Source organism: Gracilinanus agilis, chromosome 2 (assembly GCF_016433145.1).
Source record: "Gracilinanus agilis isolate LMUSP501 chromosome 2, AgileGrace, whole genome shotgun sequence".
NCBI lineage: Eukaryota > Metazoa > Chordata > Mammalia > Didelphimorphia > Didelphidae > Gracilinanus > Gracilinanus agilis.
This window is the reverse complement of record NC_058131.1, coordinates 63,402,069-63,424,744: the sequence shown is the minus strand read 5'-3', so window position 1 is coordinate 63,424,744 and position 22,676 is coordinate 63,402,069. Positions and strand designations below refer to the sequence as shown.

Below are 22,676 nucleotides of genomic sequence, written 5' to 3'. Positions count from 1 at the left end.
TAATTGTTGAATATATAGGAGAATCATTGGGAGTTATGAGCAATACCACTTTCACAGAACATCAAAAAAGTTGGGGGAAATAGGTCTTCAGAAGACTTGGCAAAGGCTCAACTAAGCCATATCATCTCAAGTGCATTTGTTGCTAAAACTGAAAAGGCCAGCACAAATAGAGGTGAAATAAAATACTGCCACTATAATGATCTGGTCTCTTAATGGATGATTGTTGGTGGTGGTTGTACTTCCTACTCAAAAGGGACCAAAATGACATCAATATTGGTAAATATCTTTTAACTCAAGCATAAATTTAATTTTAGTAAAGCAGAATTGCACAAATTGTTCTCATCCACCCCTTCCATCAAGGGTAGACTCCTCCCCCCCCCCAATTCACCATCAGGTTTGAGGTCTTTCGGTTATGCCCAGCCTGGTTCTGTCCGGTTGTCATTATGGTTTTAGTAGAATGTGGCTGCTGCATATGCTATAGCTCCTTGTTGCCAGGAGAAACTAGTACCTCTGTTGTGAGGGCTTGTCAAAACCTTTTCAGAGCTACTTTCCTCCTTTGGGTCCATCTTCCACCCAGCTCTCACTTGTGATGATATTAGAAGCAATTTAAGACTATTTAAAGGCCTCCAGAGGCTTGCTAATCAGCTATTACCAATCAAAAAGATTCACAGTTCATAAAGAGAGTATAAGATATGGACTATCTTATTGGAGCATTTTAAGCTTCATTTGCCCTAATTACTAATTACACATTGAGTGTTAGAATTCCCTCTCTTGCAACAGGTATTCTGACTTCAAATCATTCTCCCTCTTCAATCAGGCTTCCTCTCAAGACCTGGCAACTGATTAACTATGTGGGTAAGGGAAAGTTGTGGAAAGAAGTTCATTAGAGGGACAGTTTGTAGGAGAAATATAATGAGTTTTGTTTTGTACACATGGAGTTTGAGATGCCTATGGGACATCCATTTCAAAATAGCAAATAAGCAGGTAGTTAGTCTTCCCAACTTTTCTGAATTCTTCATATTCATCATTTTCTGCTGTACATTAATATTCCATTGCATTCATATGCCACAATTTGTCCAGGTATTCTCCAGTTAATTGTAATCAACTTTGTTACCAATTTTTTGCTACCTGCCCCACAAAATGCTGCAATGAGTATTTCTGTGTATATAGAATTTTTCTTTCAATCTTAAAGTCCTTGGTTTATATCCCAATAGTAGTCTCTCTAGTTCAGATAGTGTAGGCACCTCAGTCATTTTTCAAGCGTATTATTCCAAATTGCTTTCAAAAATGGTTGGTTCAGGGGAAATTAAGTGGCTCAATGGATAGAGTGCCAGGCCTGGAGATGGGAGGACCTGGTTTCAAATTTGGCCTCTGACACTTCCTAGCTGTGTCATCCTGGGTAAGTCACTTAGCACCAATTGCCTAGCCCTTACTGCCCTTTTGCCTTGGAACTAATAACATAGTATTGATTCTAAGACAGAAGGTAAGGGCTTTTTTTTTTTTTTTTAATGGTTGGTTTATCAGACATCTATTCCTACAGTTTATGAGCGTCCTTACCTTTCTATAACCCCTGAAAGTTTGACTCTTTCCTACCCTTGAAATATGCATTTATATCTGAAATACAATCCTTTGCATTTACCAGTGGCATAATATCATTCATGATGTAAAGTATAAGACTTTTGATTATGATCTGTGTACTAGACTTTGGGGGGGAAGAATTATATTAGTCACAGAACTTTAAAGATTATTTCTACAATCTTAATTTTACAGATGAGAGAACTAAGCCCTAAAGATATTAAATTACCTTCCCAATGCCCTCTTGCTACTTAGAAGCTGAGGAATGACTACAAATTTGCTACCTGAGCTTAAGATTAAAGAAATATAATGCTCTGATACTAATCGTTTTCTCTAATTATAAAAAAATCATAATTAAGTCTTAATATCCTTCTTTACTGGCAAAACATGACCTTTTCTCTTCTAGCTTATTTGTTTTGCTATTGAATATTTCATTCCTTCATTTCTTCTTTTTTATACCTATCTCTGATACAAACTTTGTAGTCACCTAATCTTTCAATACTCTAGCCCAGTGGTGTAAAATTCAAATAGAAACAGATCCCTGCTGACCACATATTGACTTTAAAAGCCACAAATTAACATTATCTATGTTGTATTACATTTTTATTTATTTTTTTAAACATTTCCCAGTTACATTTTAATCTGATTCAGGAGTTTTGCTGTGAGAGTTTGATACCTCTGCTCTTGACAACTTTCTTAAGTCTATGAATAGCCAAGAAAATACCAGTCTGCTTTGGAGGAATGAGTTTTCCTTATCTGGGATTTCCCAGTGTACTATAGAATAAAACAGACCTTTCCTTTCTTGAGAAGCTTTGTTGGATTTGATTGACTCTTCTAATTCACTACCTAATTTTTCTTCCCTTTTCTACCAAATTCCTACAATCTGTGGCCTCTCCCTTCCTCTTCATTAAGGAGGCCTTTATCTTTTTAACCCTTCTACCCTCTCTCCAATTCTTCCAAAACTATTCTCTCAAATACAAGCAGTGGTCTCACTGCCAGATCTGCTCTTTCTGTATTCTTATCTTAACTTGCCCTGCTCGGGGCACTTGTGATAAATAGATGACCACTATGCTGCTAGATTCTTTCTTTTCTTACCTTGTATGGCACCACACTGTCTTGATTTCCCTTCTACATTTCTTAGCATTCTTTTTCTGTCTCCTTTACTTTTCCTTTCTTTTCTCTACCTATTCCAATACTCCATCCTCACCTCTTGCCTACAGAGAACTCATCTATTCTCATCAGAACTTACTACTAATAACTTTGAAATCCTCATCTCAGACCCTGACCAAGTCTTACTTAAATATCTGTCCTTTTTTTCTAACATCCTCAAATTTCTCACTATCACTGCATATTTACCACCTTCAAAACTGTAGACTCACTCTCCTCCTATACTAACCATAGTAACACTTTGCCTTGTATTTATGAAACTTGTCATGTCTGCCTCTTTGTGACCCCATTTGGGGCTTTCTTGGCTTGAGTGTTTTACCATTTCCTTCTTTAGACAAACAAGGAGACTGAGGCAAAAGAAGGAGAGTGACTTACCCAGGGTCATACAGCTAGTAAGTGTCTGAGGCCACATTTGAACCCAAGAAGATGAGCCTATCAGACCTGATACTCTATCCACTACACCACCTAACTGCTTTATATTGCCAAATAAATATGAAGTTGACATTCTTCAATCAAGGCAGAGATTGAAAATAGTAGATATAAAGCAAGTACCTAGATCAGTGAAATCACAAATAGTGTAATGGAAAGAACACTGAATTCACGGGACCTAGTTTCTAATCCTGATTTTTCCACTAACAAGTTCTGTGATTTTGAGCAAGATTTTGTCCTCCCTCTGAGTCTCAGTTTCCGTGTCAGTAAATTGTAAGAGTTAAATTCAACAGTTCCTCTAACTACTCCCAGCTCTGACATTTTGTGATTCTTTTTCTATATTCATAGCCAAATTTTATGGGGCAGTAACTATTTCTTAACCTTTTCATTATAGCAAGTATAGTATTATGTGTATGGTAGTTTTATCAGTATTTTATTGCCAGATAATTTACTAAAAATCTAATTTGAGTATCATTTGAACCAGCTAAACTTGCTTAAGTAACTATTTGCATAAGAATTAATTTCAGTACTGTAAGTGTTAAAATGAATGGTTTGGCTAAATATATGAAAATTATAAATCTTTTATTTATAAAGTAGAGAAATACAAAATGGTAGAAAAGATATTAACCTATCTAACTAAATATTGTTCCAGTGCTTGGCTCAGTCAGGACTTGTTAACCTTCAATCAGAATTAAATTATCTCCAGAAGACAGGAAGAGAAAACCAGCTATCCACTCACCCAAGACAATGACTAAAGCTGAAGGTGACTCCTAAAGCCTACTTTCTTCTTTCAGCCGAGATTCTTCTTGAAACCGACTTCCTTCTTGGAGTCCACTCTCTACTAGCCTCCTTCACCAGACCTTCATCAGCCTGCCTTTATGGCTTTTATGGTGGTTTTCTGTCCCTGCCCCTTTTCACAAGGGCCAGTCACAGCTTCCAAATTGTCTGAGTTCTCACACCTTTCTGAGTGTGTGAACTCTTAAATTTCTGGCTTGTTCTCACCTAGTTCAAGCTTGTGTTGATTCAAAGTTATTGCCAACAAAAGTGTTAACTAAGCAAAAAGAACAAAAGATTCCCTTTTCAAAAGTGTGAACTCAAAAAGAACCAAGAATTCTCTTTTACAATCCCCCCTATGATTCTTTGGGAGACTAGTCTCCCCAATGAATCATTCTATATAACTATCTTGTGTCTCTAAAGATTTTCTAGCTAAAGGTGCATATAATCAGTAGTTAGCGATAAAAGGGGGGAAAAGAGATAGAGAGCAAACCAATGTTTGCTAGGTACATTGACAATAAGCCAATTAGGGGGCAATCCCCTTTGGCATACATTCAAAATACTTGTTTTCAACCCCCCAAAGTTCAGTTAGTTATATTCCAGTTCATGCTGGATCTTATGATGCTATGGAGGTTTTCTTTGATCATCTTCACAGTGTCTTCTTTAAACAATTCATCTTTTAGATTCAAAGAGTTATCGAGCTCTCTTTCCTGAAATGTTTCTCAAAAGATTTTTTTTTTAGTTTTATGACAATTATACATAGCAGTACCTAAAGGTAACTTTTCAATTGCTTCCTCTAGGTTTTCATTTGGATTCAGTCTCACTTGCTTTTTCTGTTATGTGATCACAATGTTAATAATTTTATTGGATTTTGGCTTGAAGTTTGCATCTTGAACTATAGATATGAACATTCGAGTATATTAGGGAAGGTCCTACCTGAAAAATGAACTTTATTTGAAGTATATATTTTGTATTTTTAAAATATACTCCTTTCTACAAAAGTGGCAGGATTCTTCAAACCCACAAGAAAACTTGACATGGTAGTATTTGTGAAATCTAGAGTAAATTTACATTACAAATAGCCAGTGACAAGTAATAGAGCAACAGATACTGCAGCTTGTGTTATATGAGTGGAGGCCTGGAGTAGTGGGTTGTATGCTAGTCAGGAGGCATTCTGGAGTGTTATGGCTTTGGCCTTTAATTCTCTGGGCCTTAGTGTCCTCACTTATCAAATGAGGAGATTAGAACAGATGGCTTTTATAGTCCCTTCCATCACTAGTCTGTGATTTAAAGAAAATTCTGGGTTCAGATTTTACCTCATGATATTTAATAGATGTGTGACCATAAGAATATTCCTTAAGTTCTCTGAGCCTCAGTTTCTTCCTCTATAAATTATGGATTGCTATATCTATTATATTTGTTTCCTAAGAATGCTTTGAAGATCAAATAAGATCTCATGGGAAATGCTTCACTATCTTGAAATGGGTATATTCAGTTCACTATAACTAAAGCCTGCAAGGGGTGCCAGGCATTCAAAGAAAGGACCTGACTTTCTGCCATATCAGTGGTGGTGGTGGTTATTTCTTGAAGACAGAGTAGAGAAAACACAAAGTTTGTTAAATGACAACCCATATTTCTTTGATTTCCTGTGACGCTTCAAAAACATTCCTTGGCAGTAAAATCAGTCAGTAATTATTTTTGTGTTTGTGTGGTGCTGAGCTAGCTGAACCATCTTTACAAGTTGAAGCCCTTACCTTATGGAATGAGGTCTAGTTAAAATATTTAATTGTTCTAGAAAGTCAGGGAAATAAAGCCGTAATCTAATAAACTGCTTATTTTCAAATTCTCAAATGAAAATATATTTGTAGGTTTCAGTGAAAAATGAATCTTTGTTAAGCTTTAAATGAAATTATGGAATTATAAGAGAAAATGCCAGACCATAAAGAGACAGTAGTTTCCCTACCCAATTACTTAGAAGATTTGTTTTCATGAATACATAAAGATACCAAGAATTTACTTTGAAGAACTCCACATGACTGCCTCATTTGAATGTGGGATTCTATTACCACTATTTGACTTGTCTGTGCAGGAAGCTAGACTTAGAATCCTAAAACTGGGGTTTATCTACCCCTGCCCCCATACTTAGTGGTTGTATTACTCTGGGCAAAGTCACTTAGCCTCCTTGTCATACTTCTAGCTGCTCTTTGGACTTGGTCTAAGTCATCATCTAGATTGTGAATCTTACAGATTGATGAAGGAAGTTCCCCAGAGTTATAGAATCACAACTCCTTTGTATATTCAAGCCCACTCTTCTAGCCACAACACTGAGACCATCAAAAAACCATTTGGATCATCTTCAGAGACTAGCGTTGATATAAAAGTAGTTAAAAATAACTCAATATGGATAATAGACTTAGGGAGTTCACCGGTAGAGAAGAAAAGTATGAATTCTAATGAAGTCACTTCACTGAAGTCTTCTCTCACTGCCTCTGTGATGCTGAAATGACCCTGAAAAGACACACTCCTAGGACCCAAGCTAGGAAGGAGGTAGGGCACTAAGCTGAAAAGTGCAAGTGGACCTGGCTGTGCACATGCATGTCTTTAGGTGAGAGCCAATCCCCTGAAGTTGGCAACAGAGCTCACTACTTGGTTGGATATAGGATGAATTTTTCAGCCATAACTACTTAAGTCAAAGAGAGGTTGGTATGTGTATCAGTAGGAGGAATATCTACAACAAAACAAGAGAGTATCCCATCATTATTAAAAGTAAATACAAAATGGTTCATACATGCTACTAAAGAATCAGAGCCACCTTTGTAGCCACCAGTATGCAAATACCATTTTGCTTTTAAACTTTAGTTTCCTTTCTGTGAAAAAGAGAAAGGTATGGGGTCTTAATGAGAATGGGGTATTATTGATTATATTTGTAGGAGGCATAGATTTCTTTTTCATGGGGTAGAGTATGAAGTTGCAATGGCATAGGCATAGTTAGCAGCTATGAAAGATGCATGCGTGTGTGTGTGTGTGTACACACACATGGTTTTATGCTCAGAATGGTAGAGGAGGGAACCAACACTTATCTGAACAGAAGGAAATATGTGGTTAAACGGTTTCAGCTATAACTGAAGACAATTTTCCTTAGTTCAAATGGGGGACAAAATGAAGCTTTATATTTCTTTCCCTGAAATGAGGATATTACATTGGCACAGTTTATTGGATGTTTTGACAGGAAAAATAATTTTATATAGTAAGGGAAAAGGAGTAGCATAAATATGCATAAATGATTAACAGCAGTCTAATACAGATTTTATTTAATAGAATTTGGAGAGTAATTTTCCTGGGTATTTACAGTGATCACAATTTATCACTAAAATTTAACATTAACCAAATTTTAACAGGAGAGTGCATGAAGCTCCTCTGTGAAAAGCCTTCTGAAATAATAAAACTGGTTTGTATCAAGTCTGAAAAGAACATTGGATTTGGAGCTGGGTTCAAATTACAACTTTGCTTCTGACTTCCTTAGAGACTCTCAACAAGACCCAACTCTTGAGACACCTTCTCAATCTATACAGGAAAGGCTGGCACTACATAATTTTACCCAAAGTCTTCTGGCTTTAAGTCATAGCAATTTTTGCCTGAAAATGTAACAGTTACCCAGTTACATACATAATAAATGAATGAAAACTGATCTTCCATTGAGATGGTACTAAAATTCATGCAAAACAAACAGCATACATTTGGTATGAATAAATGAAAAAAAGTAATCAAAGTGTATGTTAAGGCATTTTTACACTATAAAAAAAAATTACAAAACTTGATCAAAGAAAATTTCATAATGCTTATTACTAATGGCAACCAAGCGAAACTTAGCCAGTTACCACTGTTAACTGTACCAATTCAGCAGTAATGTTTCATGAGAGCTTGTGGGCAACTAGTGCTTCACTGCTTCTATGTGATATGGAAGTGACCCCAGTTTCTTTTCTTAAAATAAGTTTTATTAATACTTCTTGGATTTACTAGCACAGTAATTTTCTGATTTTACCATTAGTACCATCCCCACATATGAATTAACCCTTCCTTGTAACAGAGAAAAATAATTAAGCAAAATTAACCAACACATTTACTTTATGGCAATATTTGCAACATTGTCTGTTGTCCTGTAGTCCCCCATTTCCCTATCACGAGACTCGAGTTTTCTTAGTTCTTTTTTGGGCCAATTTGAGCCATTATAGTTTGCTCTGCTTTAAACTTCATATGATGTTCTTTTTATTGATGTAATTATAGCTGTTTTATATATTGTACTTTTGATTCTGATGACTTTGATATCAGTTCATTTAAGTCCTACTGTTTCTCTGAATTTCTCATATTTGAAGTTTCCCATGTTTTATAAATGTATTAGAGCAGTAGAATCATATTCTGTTACATTTAAGTACTATAATTTATTTAGCTCTTCCCAGTCAGTCATTATCCACTTTGATTCCAGGTTGTATTTTTGTTTTATTTTGTTTTTGCTGCAATTAAAAAATGTAACATTCAGTATTTTGATAGAAATAGGGCCTTTCTTCTATCTTTGACTTCATTGGCTCATAGTAGGACCCCTAAGTTGAAGGGTATAAACCATAGTGACTTTTATTGTCTGGGTACCAAAGGGTTCACAGAAAAGAGTAGATCGTAAGTTCTTTGAGAGCAAGAATTGTCTTTTGCCTGTCTTTGAAGTCCCAGCAGTTAATACAGTGCTTGGCACATAGCAATTACTTAATTCATTTCATTTCATTTCACTATTTATTTGTTTGTTTGTTTGTTGATTGTGTTTATGTTGCCTATGAAACATAATTGTTACTTATATATTTATTTGTTATTGATTGGGTTGCATTCACAGTTCTACCAACAAGATATTGATTTGTGCACCTTCTTGTCCTTGTAACCTTCCCCTTCATTCTTCTTCTAGCCCTGTTTCTGCTTCCCAAACTTCCAAACTATGCTGATGACCTATTTAATACAAATATTTTTTCCTCAGTTGGCAGTAATCTTAACAGCATTGATTTTGCTCATGCGAAACTTATTAAATTTATGTAGTTTAAATTTTCTGTTTTTAAATTTTTATTTTGCATCTTTTCCTAAAATGTTATCCACCCGAGCTTTCCAGCTCTAACTCCCCTTTATGTGTTTATCTTCCCCAGTTCGAATGTAAACTACTTGAGGGCAGGGTCTGTCTTGCTTGTATTTGTATCCCCAGTACTTAGAACAGTACGTGGCATGTAAAAAGTGAGCATCTATGATTTTTTTTTTTTTGCTGTCAATCTGGCATAAATTAGATTTAGACCAACTTCTTACATGATATATCTCAATAAACTTTAAGTGGCTATGCAGTCTGAATCTTAAAGATGCCACCATAACAAAATTAGAAGAGAATCAGATTTGGGTACCTTTCACAGTTAGGACCAAACAAGGGATAGCAGAGATCACTAATGGTGATTTAGAAAATTAGTTACATGAGATTTAAAACACTTGTGTGTGAACAAAATTAGAGTAACTAAAATATTATTGGAGTAACAAGGAAGTTGTTACTTAGGGAAAACATTTGGTATCTATTATCTCAGAAAAGGGCCTGATGATATCCAAGATGTATAGGGACTAACAAAAATATATAGGATGAAAAACCATTCCCCAATTAGTAGGTAACCAAATGATATCAACAAGCAGTTCACAAAAGAACTGCAAATGATTAACAATCACTAGGAAAGAGCTTCAAATTGCTAATAATAAGAAAAAAATTAAAATAATACTTCATATCTAGAAAATTGTTAAAAATGGAAATGGTGTTAGAGGGGTTATGAAAAGATAGGCATACTACACAGTTGACAGAGCTGTATATTGAAAAGCAGTTAGGAATTAGATTAAGAAAGCAATTTCAATGCCCATACATGTGACTCTAAAATCCCATTACTGATCTAGACTCTTAACTGATCACTATTGCAAATATTAATAATATGGAAATAGATCTTGATCAATGATACATGTAAAACCCAGTCGAATTGTTCGTTGGCTACAGGAGGAAGGAAAGAACATGTATCATGGAACCATGGGAAAATATTCTTAATTAATTAAATAAATTATGAAAAATAAAGTGATAATCATAGCATTTAAAAAATAGAATAAAATCCCATTACTAGGTATTCTCCAATAGGATAAATTTAAAAAAAAAGATGTAATCTATGCCAAAATACTTATAGTATTGCTTTTTTTTTAATTCTTAGAATCAATGCTAAGTATCAGTAGGGCAGAAGAACAGAGCGGTAAGGACTAGGCAATTGAGGTTAGGTGATTTGCCTAGTTATCACAGAGCTAGGAAGAGTCTAGATTTGAACCCAGGAATTCCTGTCCAGGCTTGGCTCTCTATCCACAGAGCCACTTATCTATCTATCCTTAAGCAATTAAATCTTAATGTTCACTGAATGTGTAGAAAAATGGGATTTTCCAGGTGGCAAATAATATTTTTAATCTTAACTTTTTCTGATAATCTCCTTAAAATTGATCAAACTTATACCTTATTACATATAATCCAGTGAGCCTGTTCAGTGATTTTAGAGTAATCATTCTAAATTTTACTTACCATTTTACAGTCATAGTAGATAGCAATTCTAAGTACCTCTTGCCCCTTTTTCTGCCACTATCATTGTGTGAGTAGAAGGGACCAGTACAAGTCATTGTGTGAGTAGAAGGGACCAATACAGGTTTGTGGGTTGTTTCTCATTTTTATACACTTCATAATGAACTATAGCCAAACAAAAATTATCCCCTGGTGGCCAATCTTCTGGTGATGAACTAGGTATCTCCATAATTAATTAGGCTAGTCGTTTAGGCACAAGCACACAGTTCATCACTGGGATTGGTATTTAGTGGTCCCAAGTTGGTTGGACTCTGCAATTGTTCAATACAGTGAGACATTGAAGAAAGACTTAAGTAATACAAAGAAGGTGTGGGAAGTTGGACTAAACTATCTAGAAGAATCCTGCAACATTTTCTGAGAGCTCTGGGTTTTTATTTTGACTGAATATTGAATGCATATTAGTGTATTTTCTTATTTTTCTTCCCTTTTTCAAAAGTCGAAGTAAAGGAAAAATTCTGCAATTTGTTGGGTATTGTGAGGAGTTGGTCTCATCTGTTAAAGTATTTACCTTACTCTTTTGAAAGAGATTATGCCAAAGTTTTATTCCATTGTGATTTTATCTAAATTACTAGATTAATTAAACTTCTCTTGCTTTCTATCCTAATGGATGGCATCAGGTAGAGAAGGTTTTTTAATTTTCTTGCAAAATCTAAAATCTTGTTTATTGGGAGACACCATGTAAGATATAGTAGAGAAATTAGAGAAGTTGAAAAAAGTCTCTGTCCTGAAGTAACCTGTTCTCCACTGACAGGTATACGATATGCACGCACAGATTAAATAAAAGATAATTTGTAGAAGAAGAAAGCACTAATGATTGTGGTTTTCAGGAAAAACTTTACAAATAGTTCAACTTAAATCTAATTCAAAGGACTTTTGTTAATTTTGACTTACAAGTCTATAGCATGTAGACATTAGAGTAGCCATGTTATTTAATGTTTTTCAATAAATACTATTTAACTATAAACCTACTCTAAATATAATTCTATATGTTAGAAACTACTGTTATTTGATATCAGTTAACTATTGTAGTTGTAGCCAAGAATAGTAAGATCCTGATAAGAATTAACCCAGTTAAAATGTGCTCAAGAAACTGAGGCTTCATACCATTTTATAGTTCTTATAGACTTGCTTATTATCTTATTTTTCTCCTCTCACTCCTCCAAAAAAATAAAGATTTTCCATAAAATAAGCTTTGATTCCTTGATCTTTTAATATGTGGTAGAGATGTGTTTTCATTACTGCTTTCTGTTAAATTGTGTTTCAGGTATACTTAAAGGCTCCAATGATTCTAAATGGAGTTTGTGTCATCTGGAAAGGCTGGATTGATCTACAGAGACTGGATGGTATGGGTTGCTTGGAATTTGATGAAGAACGAGCCCAGGTAGGCTCATTTCAGAGTTAGCAGGGAGTTTGTTATTTTTATTTAAATTTTTTCTCATGTCTTGAGTTTACTTGAAGCCACATAATAGTATAATGGAAAGGACTTGGAAATATATTTGAATTCTAGTCCTGACATGGTCGCTGACTTTGTGGCCATGTACAAGCTAATTAACCTCACTTTGAACCTCAATTTAGTTTCCTTATCTGTAAGATGAAGATAATATTTGCACTACCCTCTTCATGAGATCATTTTAGTAGGATCTCATTTTACTTAAATTAAATATGCAGATTTAAGTATACATGATTGGCAGTTAAAAAACAAAGGCAGGAAAATGTATAAAATAAAAACTTTAATTACACACTAAATCCATGCCAATTTTCCAAGTGGCATAAATCTTGCAGCTGTTCATCAATCACACTCACTCATTCTCAGTCTGAGAAGCATCAGCATGAGTCATTACATTGTTTGGCATCAAATATTAGCTCCCACATCAGTCTTTGTAGTTCTTGCTTGTAACAAGTTGTATCCAAGTCAGAGTAGTGTTTCTCTTTCTTTCTAACACTATTTAGTTTTTAATAATGCCCCCAAAGTACAAGGGTAATGATTCTGGTAGCACTAATAAGCCTAAGAAAAATCATTAAAAGCCTAGGTACGTTCATACAAGAAATGTTTATTAAATAATGGAGTTCACTGTTATACATGATTTTCAACTTGTGCAAAGGGTTTTAGAAAGTGTTGGATCACACAAAAGAAGGTCCTACTGTATAGGGATAGCAGTTCATAAACTTAAGAATACTATGTAAATATGAGTGGTTATTTTAATATTACTTTGCAAAACCCTAAAACATTGTATAAATGTGTGGTGCATTTAACTTGCACCCTGTTCAGTGGTATAAACATAGAAAGTTTTACTCTTATCTGAACTGATTAAAAGAGAGAGAGAGAGATCTTTCACTAAACAGGAAAATAGAAGGGGAAAGGAGAAAAGGTAGATTAAAACAAAGATTAGTGGGGGCAGCTGGGTAGCTCAGTAGATTGAGAGCCAGGCCTAGAGACGGGAGGTTCTAGGTTCAAATTTGGCCTCAGACACTTCCCAGCTGTGTGACCCTGGGCAAGTCACTTGACCTCCATTGCCTAGCCCTTACCACTCTTCTGCCTTGGAGTCAATACACAGTATTGACTCCAAGATGGAAGGTAAGGGTTAAAAAAAAAAAAAAAAAGACAAAGATTAGTCCTAAGCAAAACAAACTCAAAATACAAAAATATTTATAACTTTTTGACATTGAAAGGGAGAAGTGTATAAGCCAGTTGATGATCTATAAACGAGATGGAATACTATTGTGCTAAACTCTTCTCAGCATAATGACCAGTCAGGATTCCAGAAGACTTAAGAATGAAACTTGATATCCACCTCCTGATAGAAAGGTAAAAGACTCAGAATGTAGAATGAGACAGTTAATTGAGTGAAGAGGGCATTGCCATTGTTGAAATTTGTTTGTAATAGGTCTTTTTTATTATTGTGCTCTTATTTAGTTAGAGGGGAGGGATTGGAATGGGAGGGTGAGAAAGCAAATCTTGGCTGATTAAAATAAGTTAAATATTTTTTTTAAATAAGCATTGAAGGTTTTGAGACCTCAGTTCTAGTTCTAGTCTAACTGCTTATGTGCTTTATAATCTGAGAAGGAATATAAAATTAAAATAGATTTAATTTAATATTTTCATGTCTTCTGCTTCTGCTTCAATACTATTTTCCATATGAGAAACTTCATATCAAAACATAAAACTAATTTTAAAAAATTGTCACTGAAATTAAACACCCATTATGTACAAGGTACTATGATAAGCACTGAGTATACAAAAAAGAAGAAAAAAATCCTTCCTGCTCTCGAGGAGCTCGCATCCTAATGGAGGAGAAAGCATGTAGAAACTGTGTGCAAACAAGTAGATAAAGATATGGTGGAGAAAATCTCCAAGAGAAAGGCATTAACAGTAAAGGGGTATAAAGACAGGCCTTTTGCAGAAGGTAGAATTTTAGCCGAGACTTCAAAGAAACCAAGTAGTTAACAGATGAGGGATGAGATAATTTCAGACATGGGGAATAACCATGCATAGACTTGAGAAATCAAACATAGACATATTCTGCCATACATTCTAAATGGACACATGACCATGATACTAAAGATTACACTATTAAAAAATTAGAAGAGAAGCAGATAATATACCTCTCTAGGTCAAATGGCATACGGGTAAGAAATATATTCTTTTCTTTTTTTTTCACCGTTGATCACTGTGCTTTTTTTAAAAAACTTTTTTTCAAGTACATATAGAATCAATTTTTGACAGTTGTATCAGTGATTTCATGCAATATTTATTTCCATATTTCCTATGCCATGACAGAAGACACATCTCACGAATACAATAAAAAACTCATGAAGGAAATAAAGTGAAAGATGGTGTGCTTTGATCTGCAGTCAGATCCTAACAGTTCCTTCTTTGGATCTCTTGGGGTTATCTTGGAACTTTGCCATGCTGGTGATAGTTTAATCTTTAATACTCCACTAAGGGTTGATCATCATGCATTATTTCTGTTACTGGATACACTGTTCTTCTGGTTCTTCCCACTTCACTTTGCATCAGTATATGTAAGTCTTACTAGCTTTTTCTAAACTCAACCTGCTTGTCATTTCTTATGGTACAATAGTATTCCATTACAAAATGCTCAACCATTCCCCAATTGTTGGCCATCCCCTCAGTTTCCAATTCTTTTCGACTACAAAAAGAGAGCTGCTAAAACATTTTTCACATAAGTAGGGCTTTTCCCCCCATCTCTTATCATTTTGGGATATAACCTCTGTCATGATATTACTGGGTCAAAGGATATGCATAGTTGTCCAGGATGATTATATTAGTTCACAGTTCCACCAACAGTATGCAATGTCTGAATTTTCCCTCATCTTTAACATTTTTGAATGGTGAAGTCTATTAGCCAGTCTGATAGATGTAAGGTGGTAAAGAGAAATTCTTAACCAAACCAAGAGATAGAGATAGTTAAAAAAGATTAGAAAGATAATTTTGATTATATAAAACTAAAAAGCTTCTTTAAACAAAATTAATGTTCCTAGAATAAGAAGAGATGCAGTCAAAAGGGGAAAATATTTGCATTGCATTTCTCTAATAAGGATTTGGAATCTTAAGATATATAAACTAGATAGACAGACAGACAGACAGACAGACAGATAGATAGATAGATAAATAAACTAAAAGCCATTCCCCAATTGAGGAGTGGTCAAAGGATATGAATAAAGTTCTCAAATGAACTACAAACTATTAACCATTAACCATATGAAAGAATGTTCTAAATCACTAATAATAAGACAAATGCAAATCAAACCCCAAGGTTTCATCACATTCCCTGCAAATTGACAAAGATGAGAAGAGATAGGAATAGTCAGTGTTAGCAAGGTTGTGAAGATAGGCACTCTAATATATTTTTAGTTGAACTGTGAATCAGTAGACCCTTTAGAATTATGTAGGTAAAGTGACTAAAATACACATATAACATTTGACCCAGAACCTTTCAAAGAGGCTATTAAAAAGAAATGGTTGGCAGCTGGGTAGCTCAGTGGATTGAGAGCCAGGCCTAGAGACGGGAGGTCCTAGGTTCAAATCTGGCCTTAGACACTTCCCAGCTATGTGACCCTGGGCAAGTCACTTGACCCCCCATTGCCCACCCTTACCACTCTTCCACCTAGGAGCCAATACACAGAAGTTAAGGGTTTAAAAAAAATGTAAAAAAAAGAAAGAAAGAAATGGTTTTCATATACACCAGAATATTTATAGCTGCACTTTTTGTGATGGCAAAAATTTGGAAACAGAATAGAAGCCTATTAAGTTGGAGAATGGCCAAACAAATGTTGATACAGAAATGTTATGGATTGTGACTATTTGTTCTTACACTTGTAAGAAATAGCAAGTGAGGCAAAGAGAAGCAGGGAAAGATCTGCATGAACTGATGCAGAGTGAAGTTAGCAGAGCCATGGGAGGGAGGGGGAGTGGGAAGCAAATCTTTGTCAATGCATCAATCTGTTATGCTGCTTTTTTTTTGGTCTTTAAAAAAAATACATTATTTGGGGGGACAGGATGCCTCTCCTGGAAGGACAGGGAAGGAATACTAGGGGAAACTATGTTAATGTAAAAAAACAAAATACATCAATAATTTTTTTTGTTTTTAAAGAAATGCATAGACTGAAGACAACATGTTTTTTGTTTTTTTTTTTTAACCAGCAAGGTAGCCATTGTCACTGGATGTTAGAGTATATGGAGAGGCGTAAGGTGTAAGAATACTAAAAAAATAGGAAGTTGCCAAGTTTTGAAGGACTTTTAAGAGTCAAACAGAGGAATTTAGAAGTATTAGGGAGCCACTGGAGTGTACTGGATAGAGGTGCTGATATGATTGGACCTGTGCTTTAGGAATATTTTGAGTACTAGTGAAACTCAAATAGGGAAAGATTTAAGGCAGGGAGACCAACAACAGACTGTTAGAAGAGTTCAAGTGTGTGATGATGAAAACCTGTACCAGAGTGATAGCAGTGTCAGAGGAGAGAAGGGATAACGCACAAAAAATGTTGTAAAGATAAAATTTACAGACCTTGGCAACCAATTGGATGTGAGGAGTTGAAGATGACACCTAGTTTGGGAAGTCTAGAAATAGGAAGATGATGTGCTCTCGATGCTAATAGAGAAGATGGGGAGAGGAGGGAGGAACAGATACTGGGTTCTGTGTAGGACATGCTGAATTTAAGATATAACAAGACATCTAGCTCCAGATGTCCAGTAGCCAGTTGGAGATGTAAGACTGAAGATCAGCAAGAAAGGGTTGGGCTAGAGAAGATATGAGAACAGTTTCCATGAGGTAAGTAGTATGAGTATTATTTTCTATTATGGATGACAGAGCCAATTTCCATAAGGTTCATTGACAGTATTTGCATCCAGATCTCTTCAATCTGCTCCTAACATGTTGCCACTCATGTAGAAACATGAAAACACAAGGTTTTTTAAAGTAACATAGACTAGGTCTACAAGCCCTAGCATTTGTAGGAATAGTCTTTCATTATGTGTATTGAAGGGAGTAGTGACAAGTAAGCCTGTTGTTAAAATTAGTGTTGGCTGTTCATTGAAAGTCAAAGGATTCCTCATTTCACACCTCTTTCTGACAGCAGGAGGATGCCTTGGCCCAGCAGGCCTTTGAAGAGGCTCGGAGAAGGACACGTGAATTTGAAGACAGAGACAGGTCTCATAGGGAGGAAATGGAGGTGAGAGTTTCACAGCTGCTGGCAGTAACTGGTTAGTACTTTACCCCAAACTCCCAGGGTGGGTTTGTAATGTTTGTTTCATAATGTATCAAAGAATTTTTGGTGATTTGTGATGAGTTTTTAAAGACTAATATTTTTCTCTTAGTTTTAAAAGTTCTTTTACTGATTTTGAATTTACTTAAATTCTAAACCTGAATAAATGAAAATATATAATTATAAGATAAGTAAATACTGGTTCTCTGACTTTGTCACTGACAATCATAAACTACAGCATATTGTGTCTTCTCTCAAATTTATGTTTTTAATATATTTTCCTTCACTTTTTTGAAAAAGTTACCTCTGCTTAAAATGTGTCTTTAGATCAACATGGAACCATTGGGCATCAATGCTACTTCATGCTGTACTCTACTTATTAATCTTGATTTTTGAAGATGCTTTTAAAAAATCCCCGTGGCATAGTAAAACAAGCAAAGATTTGGGGGATAGGCATTTTCTGTCTCTTGATTTCTGTTTCATCTTTTGTATATTGGGAGAGGTTGAAACAAGATGCTCCTGGGTCTCTCCACCTTTACATCTCTGACTTACTCAGAATCATTTGTATTATCTTCATTGCTACTTTCTTACAGAAATGATTAGTTCTTAGCCTCTGAGGTATTTTGAATGACAGATACATTTGTAACTATTTTTAGTTTATGTAGTATGAAAGTATTTATAAAGTATGAAAATCCACTTTTACAAGATGTATGAGGGGAGACAATTTGTTTTGCAAAAAGATTTTTCATTTTACAGAGGGAAAGAAATCTCAATTCTTGAAGAGAATGAGTTTTCTCAGAAACTTATCAAGAATATATTTGTTGCATAAAGGAGATGCACTTATATTTAAACTATTTTAGATGACTAGCATTTGAAATTAACCCAAATATGCCATTTAAAGTTCCTGAGCAATTCATATTTTTATTTCTTTTAGTATCTAAGAATATGATGTAGGCAAGAGAAAAACAATGCTTCATTATTGTTTTCTGACAGTTTTCCAGTTCAGGCTGTAAGAGTTAAAACTAGATATTTAAGGTATGGTCGCCAGAAATCGGAATAACTCAATTTCAAATTAAAATAGACCCAAGTCAGGATGACTTTTATGGAAGTTTATTTACAATTAGGAAGCTTGAAGGTAGGGAAATTGAGAGAGAGAAACTCTGGCCCAGACCAGAGGTCTGGACCAGGTAAGAATTTAGAGGCCCCAGCAAAGGAGCACAGAGGTTAATTAAATAAGGCTTCTAGCCCCAAGACCTTTTACAATTAGAGAAGCAAGAGAGGCCTCCTTGAGGGTAGAGCCTCCAGAAATGCCAAGGGAGGAGAAGGAAGTCAGTCTAACTTAACCCACATGACAATTCAGAGGGAGGCAGTCTGAGGTCTTGCCGGAGATCCTTCTACACCAAGTTCAAAGCTCCAACTGCCTCCACAGGAAGTTACCGTCATATTTAAAAGATAGTATCTTTCGTCACTTCCTGCATCCACCTTCAATTTCAAGTGGACAAATGGCAGCCTCAGCACTGTTTTAGACTGCCCAAAGGGCAGTCCCTTGTTTTTGATTTGTTACTTATTGTCACATATGGGTAACAGACCTTCCCCTCCTCACTTAATTCTAAGTTGGGTGGGTGACATTATTTCTGATGGCTAGAGTCTAACAATGAATGAGGATGAGCTAATTCCATTTACACAAGGCCCCATTTTTTTTAAGAACCTATTTCTATAATAGTGAGTTTCTTTTTGAATTCAGAAAATATTTATTAAGCACCTACTGTATATGCCAAATAGTATGCTAGGTTTTGAGGATACAAAGACAAAAACAAAACCATTCCTGTCCTTAAAAAGCTTATATTTTCCTGAGAGAAGGGAATACAATGTTAGTGGAGAAGAGGTGGAGCATTGACAGTTGGAGAATACCAGGGAATCTTTTTTTGCAGAGGTTACATTGGAGTTGAGCATTCCAGGAAAACCAAAGTTAAGGGTGGTAGGTAAAGTTAGAGCCATATTGTAGAAGACTTAAAGGAACTTGTATTTATCTTTGAGATAGTACAGAGCCATTAAAAATTCTTGAGCAGGGGAATGGTATGAACTGATCTGTGCCGTAGGGGCATGGAATCTGGCAACTGTATGGAAGGTTTATTGGAGAGAAACTAGAAGCTGGGAAACAAGTCCATCAACATATTAAGTGTTTGCCATGTGCCAAAGACTATGCCAAATTCTGAAATAAAAATTAAGTAGTCCTTACTCTCAAAGTACTTATCTTCTAGTAGGGCAGTCAGCATGAATATATAAAGCATACACGTGATCTACTCAAAATAAGTGGGGTGGGGAAAGGGGAAGAGGGGGACAGCTGGTTGGTTCAGTGGATTGAGAGCCAGGCCAGGAGATGGGAGGTCCTCAGTTCAAAACTGGCTTCAGATACTTTTCTAACTCTGTGACCTGGGCAAGTCACTTAACACCAATTGTCTAACCCTTACTGCTCTTCTGCCTTGGAACCAATACATAGTATTGATTCTAAGACAGGGTTTTAAATATATATAAATTAATGGAGAAAAGTTATGGAAGAGAAGATACTGGTAGTCAGGAGGATCAGATAAGATGACTTATTATAGCCTTTCTAGCTCTAAATCTATACATAATCCTAGACAGATTCTTCTATTTAGCCCTCCTACTATCTTTTTTTCCTCCTAAGTCTTCTCCAAACTATTTATCCTCTCTTTCTTCAGTATATCCTTACATGGCATGAGCTCAAAACTCTTTCCATCCTGGTATCCCTTCTCTGAATACTTTATTTATCAGTGTCATTCATAAATGTGTCTTCCCCATCAACATAATACACCAGATATGGTCTAATGTGGAAAAATGGCAGAAGAGGCATAACTTATCTGTTCCAAGATGTTGTGCCTCTCTTGATGTAAAATAAGATTATATTAACGTTCTTGACTGCCTTATCACCCTGTGGCTAATTGAGCTTTCAGTACACTAAAACCTCCAATTCCTTTTCAAGTAAACTGATAATTTATCCACCTATCCTACACTTACAAGGCTGATTACAAAAATCCAAATGTAAGGCTTTATTTTCTTCCCTGTCAAGAAGTCAGCAGTGTATAATCCATGGCCTAGACTCAAAGCTCTGCGTTTATAGAGGTTAGGCTTGATGTTGGGGAAAATATTAAAGATCTCCCCTTTGCTCATGCATCTGCCAAAGGTCTTTTCTTTGAGAATCCAATATTATTTTTATAAGGTTAAAAAGTCCCTTGGCTCTCATGGAAGTACTCAGACTAAAAAATACATTGGATAAACTGTGTCACTCAACAAAACACAAAGCACTAGTACCCAAGTCCATATATTCAGAACTCCTTGCTCTCCAATGAGCCACATCTTCCCCAGGGACCTATTCATACATTTAGATTTTCAGTATTGCTGTAAGTTTGATACTTCCCCACAAAGGAATAGTATTTGGGGAGGATAGAATCAACTATTTTCCTTCTAGTAAATCTAACTTTCTCTGGGAATCTATGGTCCTCCAGATTTATAGTAATTCTCTGGTTAAAGCCCTGCTCTGAAAGGAGAGAGAAATTAGAGTTGCTTCTACTTCTTGGGCCTTCTTAGTCCAATAACTTAGAATACTAATGAAGGACAAGATTTTTTGGTTTGTTCTTCCACATGGCTGTCTCTTCTTCCTTAACTATAACTCCTGCTTGGTCCAGGAACTACCATCTACCATCTCCATAAGCCACATGATTTCTCTTAGGGATATGTGGTTCTTCCTCTCCTAGGATCATGCGGTTCCTTGTAGTAGCCCAGGAGACATGTGTATTTCCCTTCCAGGGAACCAAGTCCAAGTGTCTAAAGACCCCGTATTCTCTGTGTTTCCCCAGTTTTGTGTCTGCTCTCTAATTCTGAAGGCATTGCTCCAATATATGATGACTTAGACAATTTCAATCAGTATCAGTGGCAAAGGAATACTCAGAAAGGTATTCTCATGCAATCAATGCCAGGAAAGAGTCTTGAATATTATATCAGTAGGGATTCTTATATCTTCCCTTGGGAAACATCTTTGTGTGAAAACAAAGACCTTTAAACAAGGTCCAGCTTAACCAGTTACCCCCAGATCATAGTCCCTCTACAAGTGTCAAGTACTACAGAAAGGTCAAAAAGAAAATTACTTCGAATTTAGGAGCTGGGCTATTTGGTAACCTTGAAGAATAGAGTTTTAGTAACTTGATGAGATAAGAACGATAAATTAATTTTTTTTGCTATTTTATTCTTTCAGTTAAATGGAGATTCCCTCTACACCCTACCCCTCAAAAAAGATTTACAACTTCATGATAATCCTTGTCTCCTTTTTAACACTAGAAGTATAAAAAAAATAACCAAAAAACTCATTTAGAAATGTATGAACAATTTATTGATAACTTTGTGAAATCAACCTCTATTGACTTTAAAAGCCACTAGCTAAGTGAATGCCCATAGATGGGAGAAATGACTGAACAAATTATGGAGTATGAACAATGGAATGTTCTCTGTTCACAAAAAAATGAATATGATGAATTCACAGAAACATAGCAATGTTTTTTGAATTGATAGTAAAATAAACAGAACTAGAAGAATGTTATATCCAATGTGACAAGATTACCAAAATAAAACTGCATTTCTTGGCATCTTTAATTCTGCCAAGGGTACCTACCACCAGTTCTCCTGTTGGCCAGATTCACAACCTTTTAGAGACATCCTCTTTATAATCCCTCTTCTTCTTTAATCAGTTGCAAATTCTTACCCATTTCATTTCCACAGCAGCTCAAATTCATTAGGTAAACTCAATAAACATTTTGTAAACATTTATGCTGGGCTAGGTACTAAATTTATAAATACAGTCCCAGCCCTCAGGGAGCTTGAATTCCTTTCCCAATGACATCCCATTCTTTCTAGAGAGCCCCCACTACATATCTGGCCCTTTTTTATTGTCATGCAAAACACACTTCTATGTTGGTCATTGTTTTAAGAGCACACTCATATGTAACCAAAATCCCAAAATAAAACCAAAGATACACTGATGGGAAAATTGACTCCAACAATTCTTTCTCTGGAGGTGGGTAGCAGTTACCATCATAAGTCTTTCAGAATTATCCCAGATCATTGCATTGCTGAGAGTAGCCAAATTTTCATAGATAATCATCATCTAATATTGCTGTTATTGCGTACAGTGTTCTTCCGGTTCTGCTTATTTCTTTCTGCTCAGTTTCAACAGATCTTTCCACATTTTTCTGAAATTATCTTGCTTATCATTTCATATAGCCCAATAGTATTCTATCACCATCACGTACCCCAATTTGTTCAG

The 22,676-nt window shown here is 35.6% G+C and overlaps 1 protein-coding gene across 1 annotated transcript in view; it reads left to right on the top strand.

The window, feature by feature from the left end:
- CBFB (core-binding factor subunit beta) overlaps window positions 1-22,676 on the top strand; it is a 107,721-nt gene that overhangs the window by 49,329 nt on the left and 35,716 nt on the right. Inside the window, exons 4-5 of the mRNA XM_044659430.1 lie at window positions 11,880-11,996; window positions 17,213-17,339. Coding sequence (XP_044515365.1) covers window positions 11,880-11,996; window positions 17,213-17,339 — 244 coding nt within the window. The remainder of the gene's footprint in view (window positions 1-11,879; window positions 11,997-17,212; window positions 17,340-22,676) is intronic.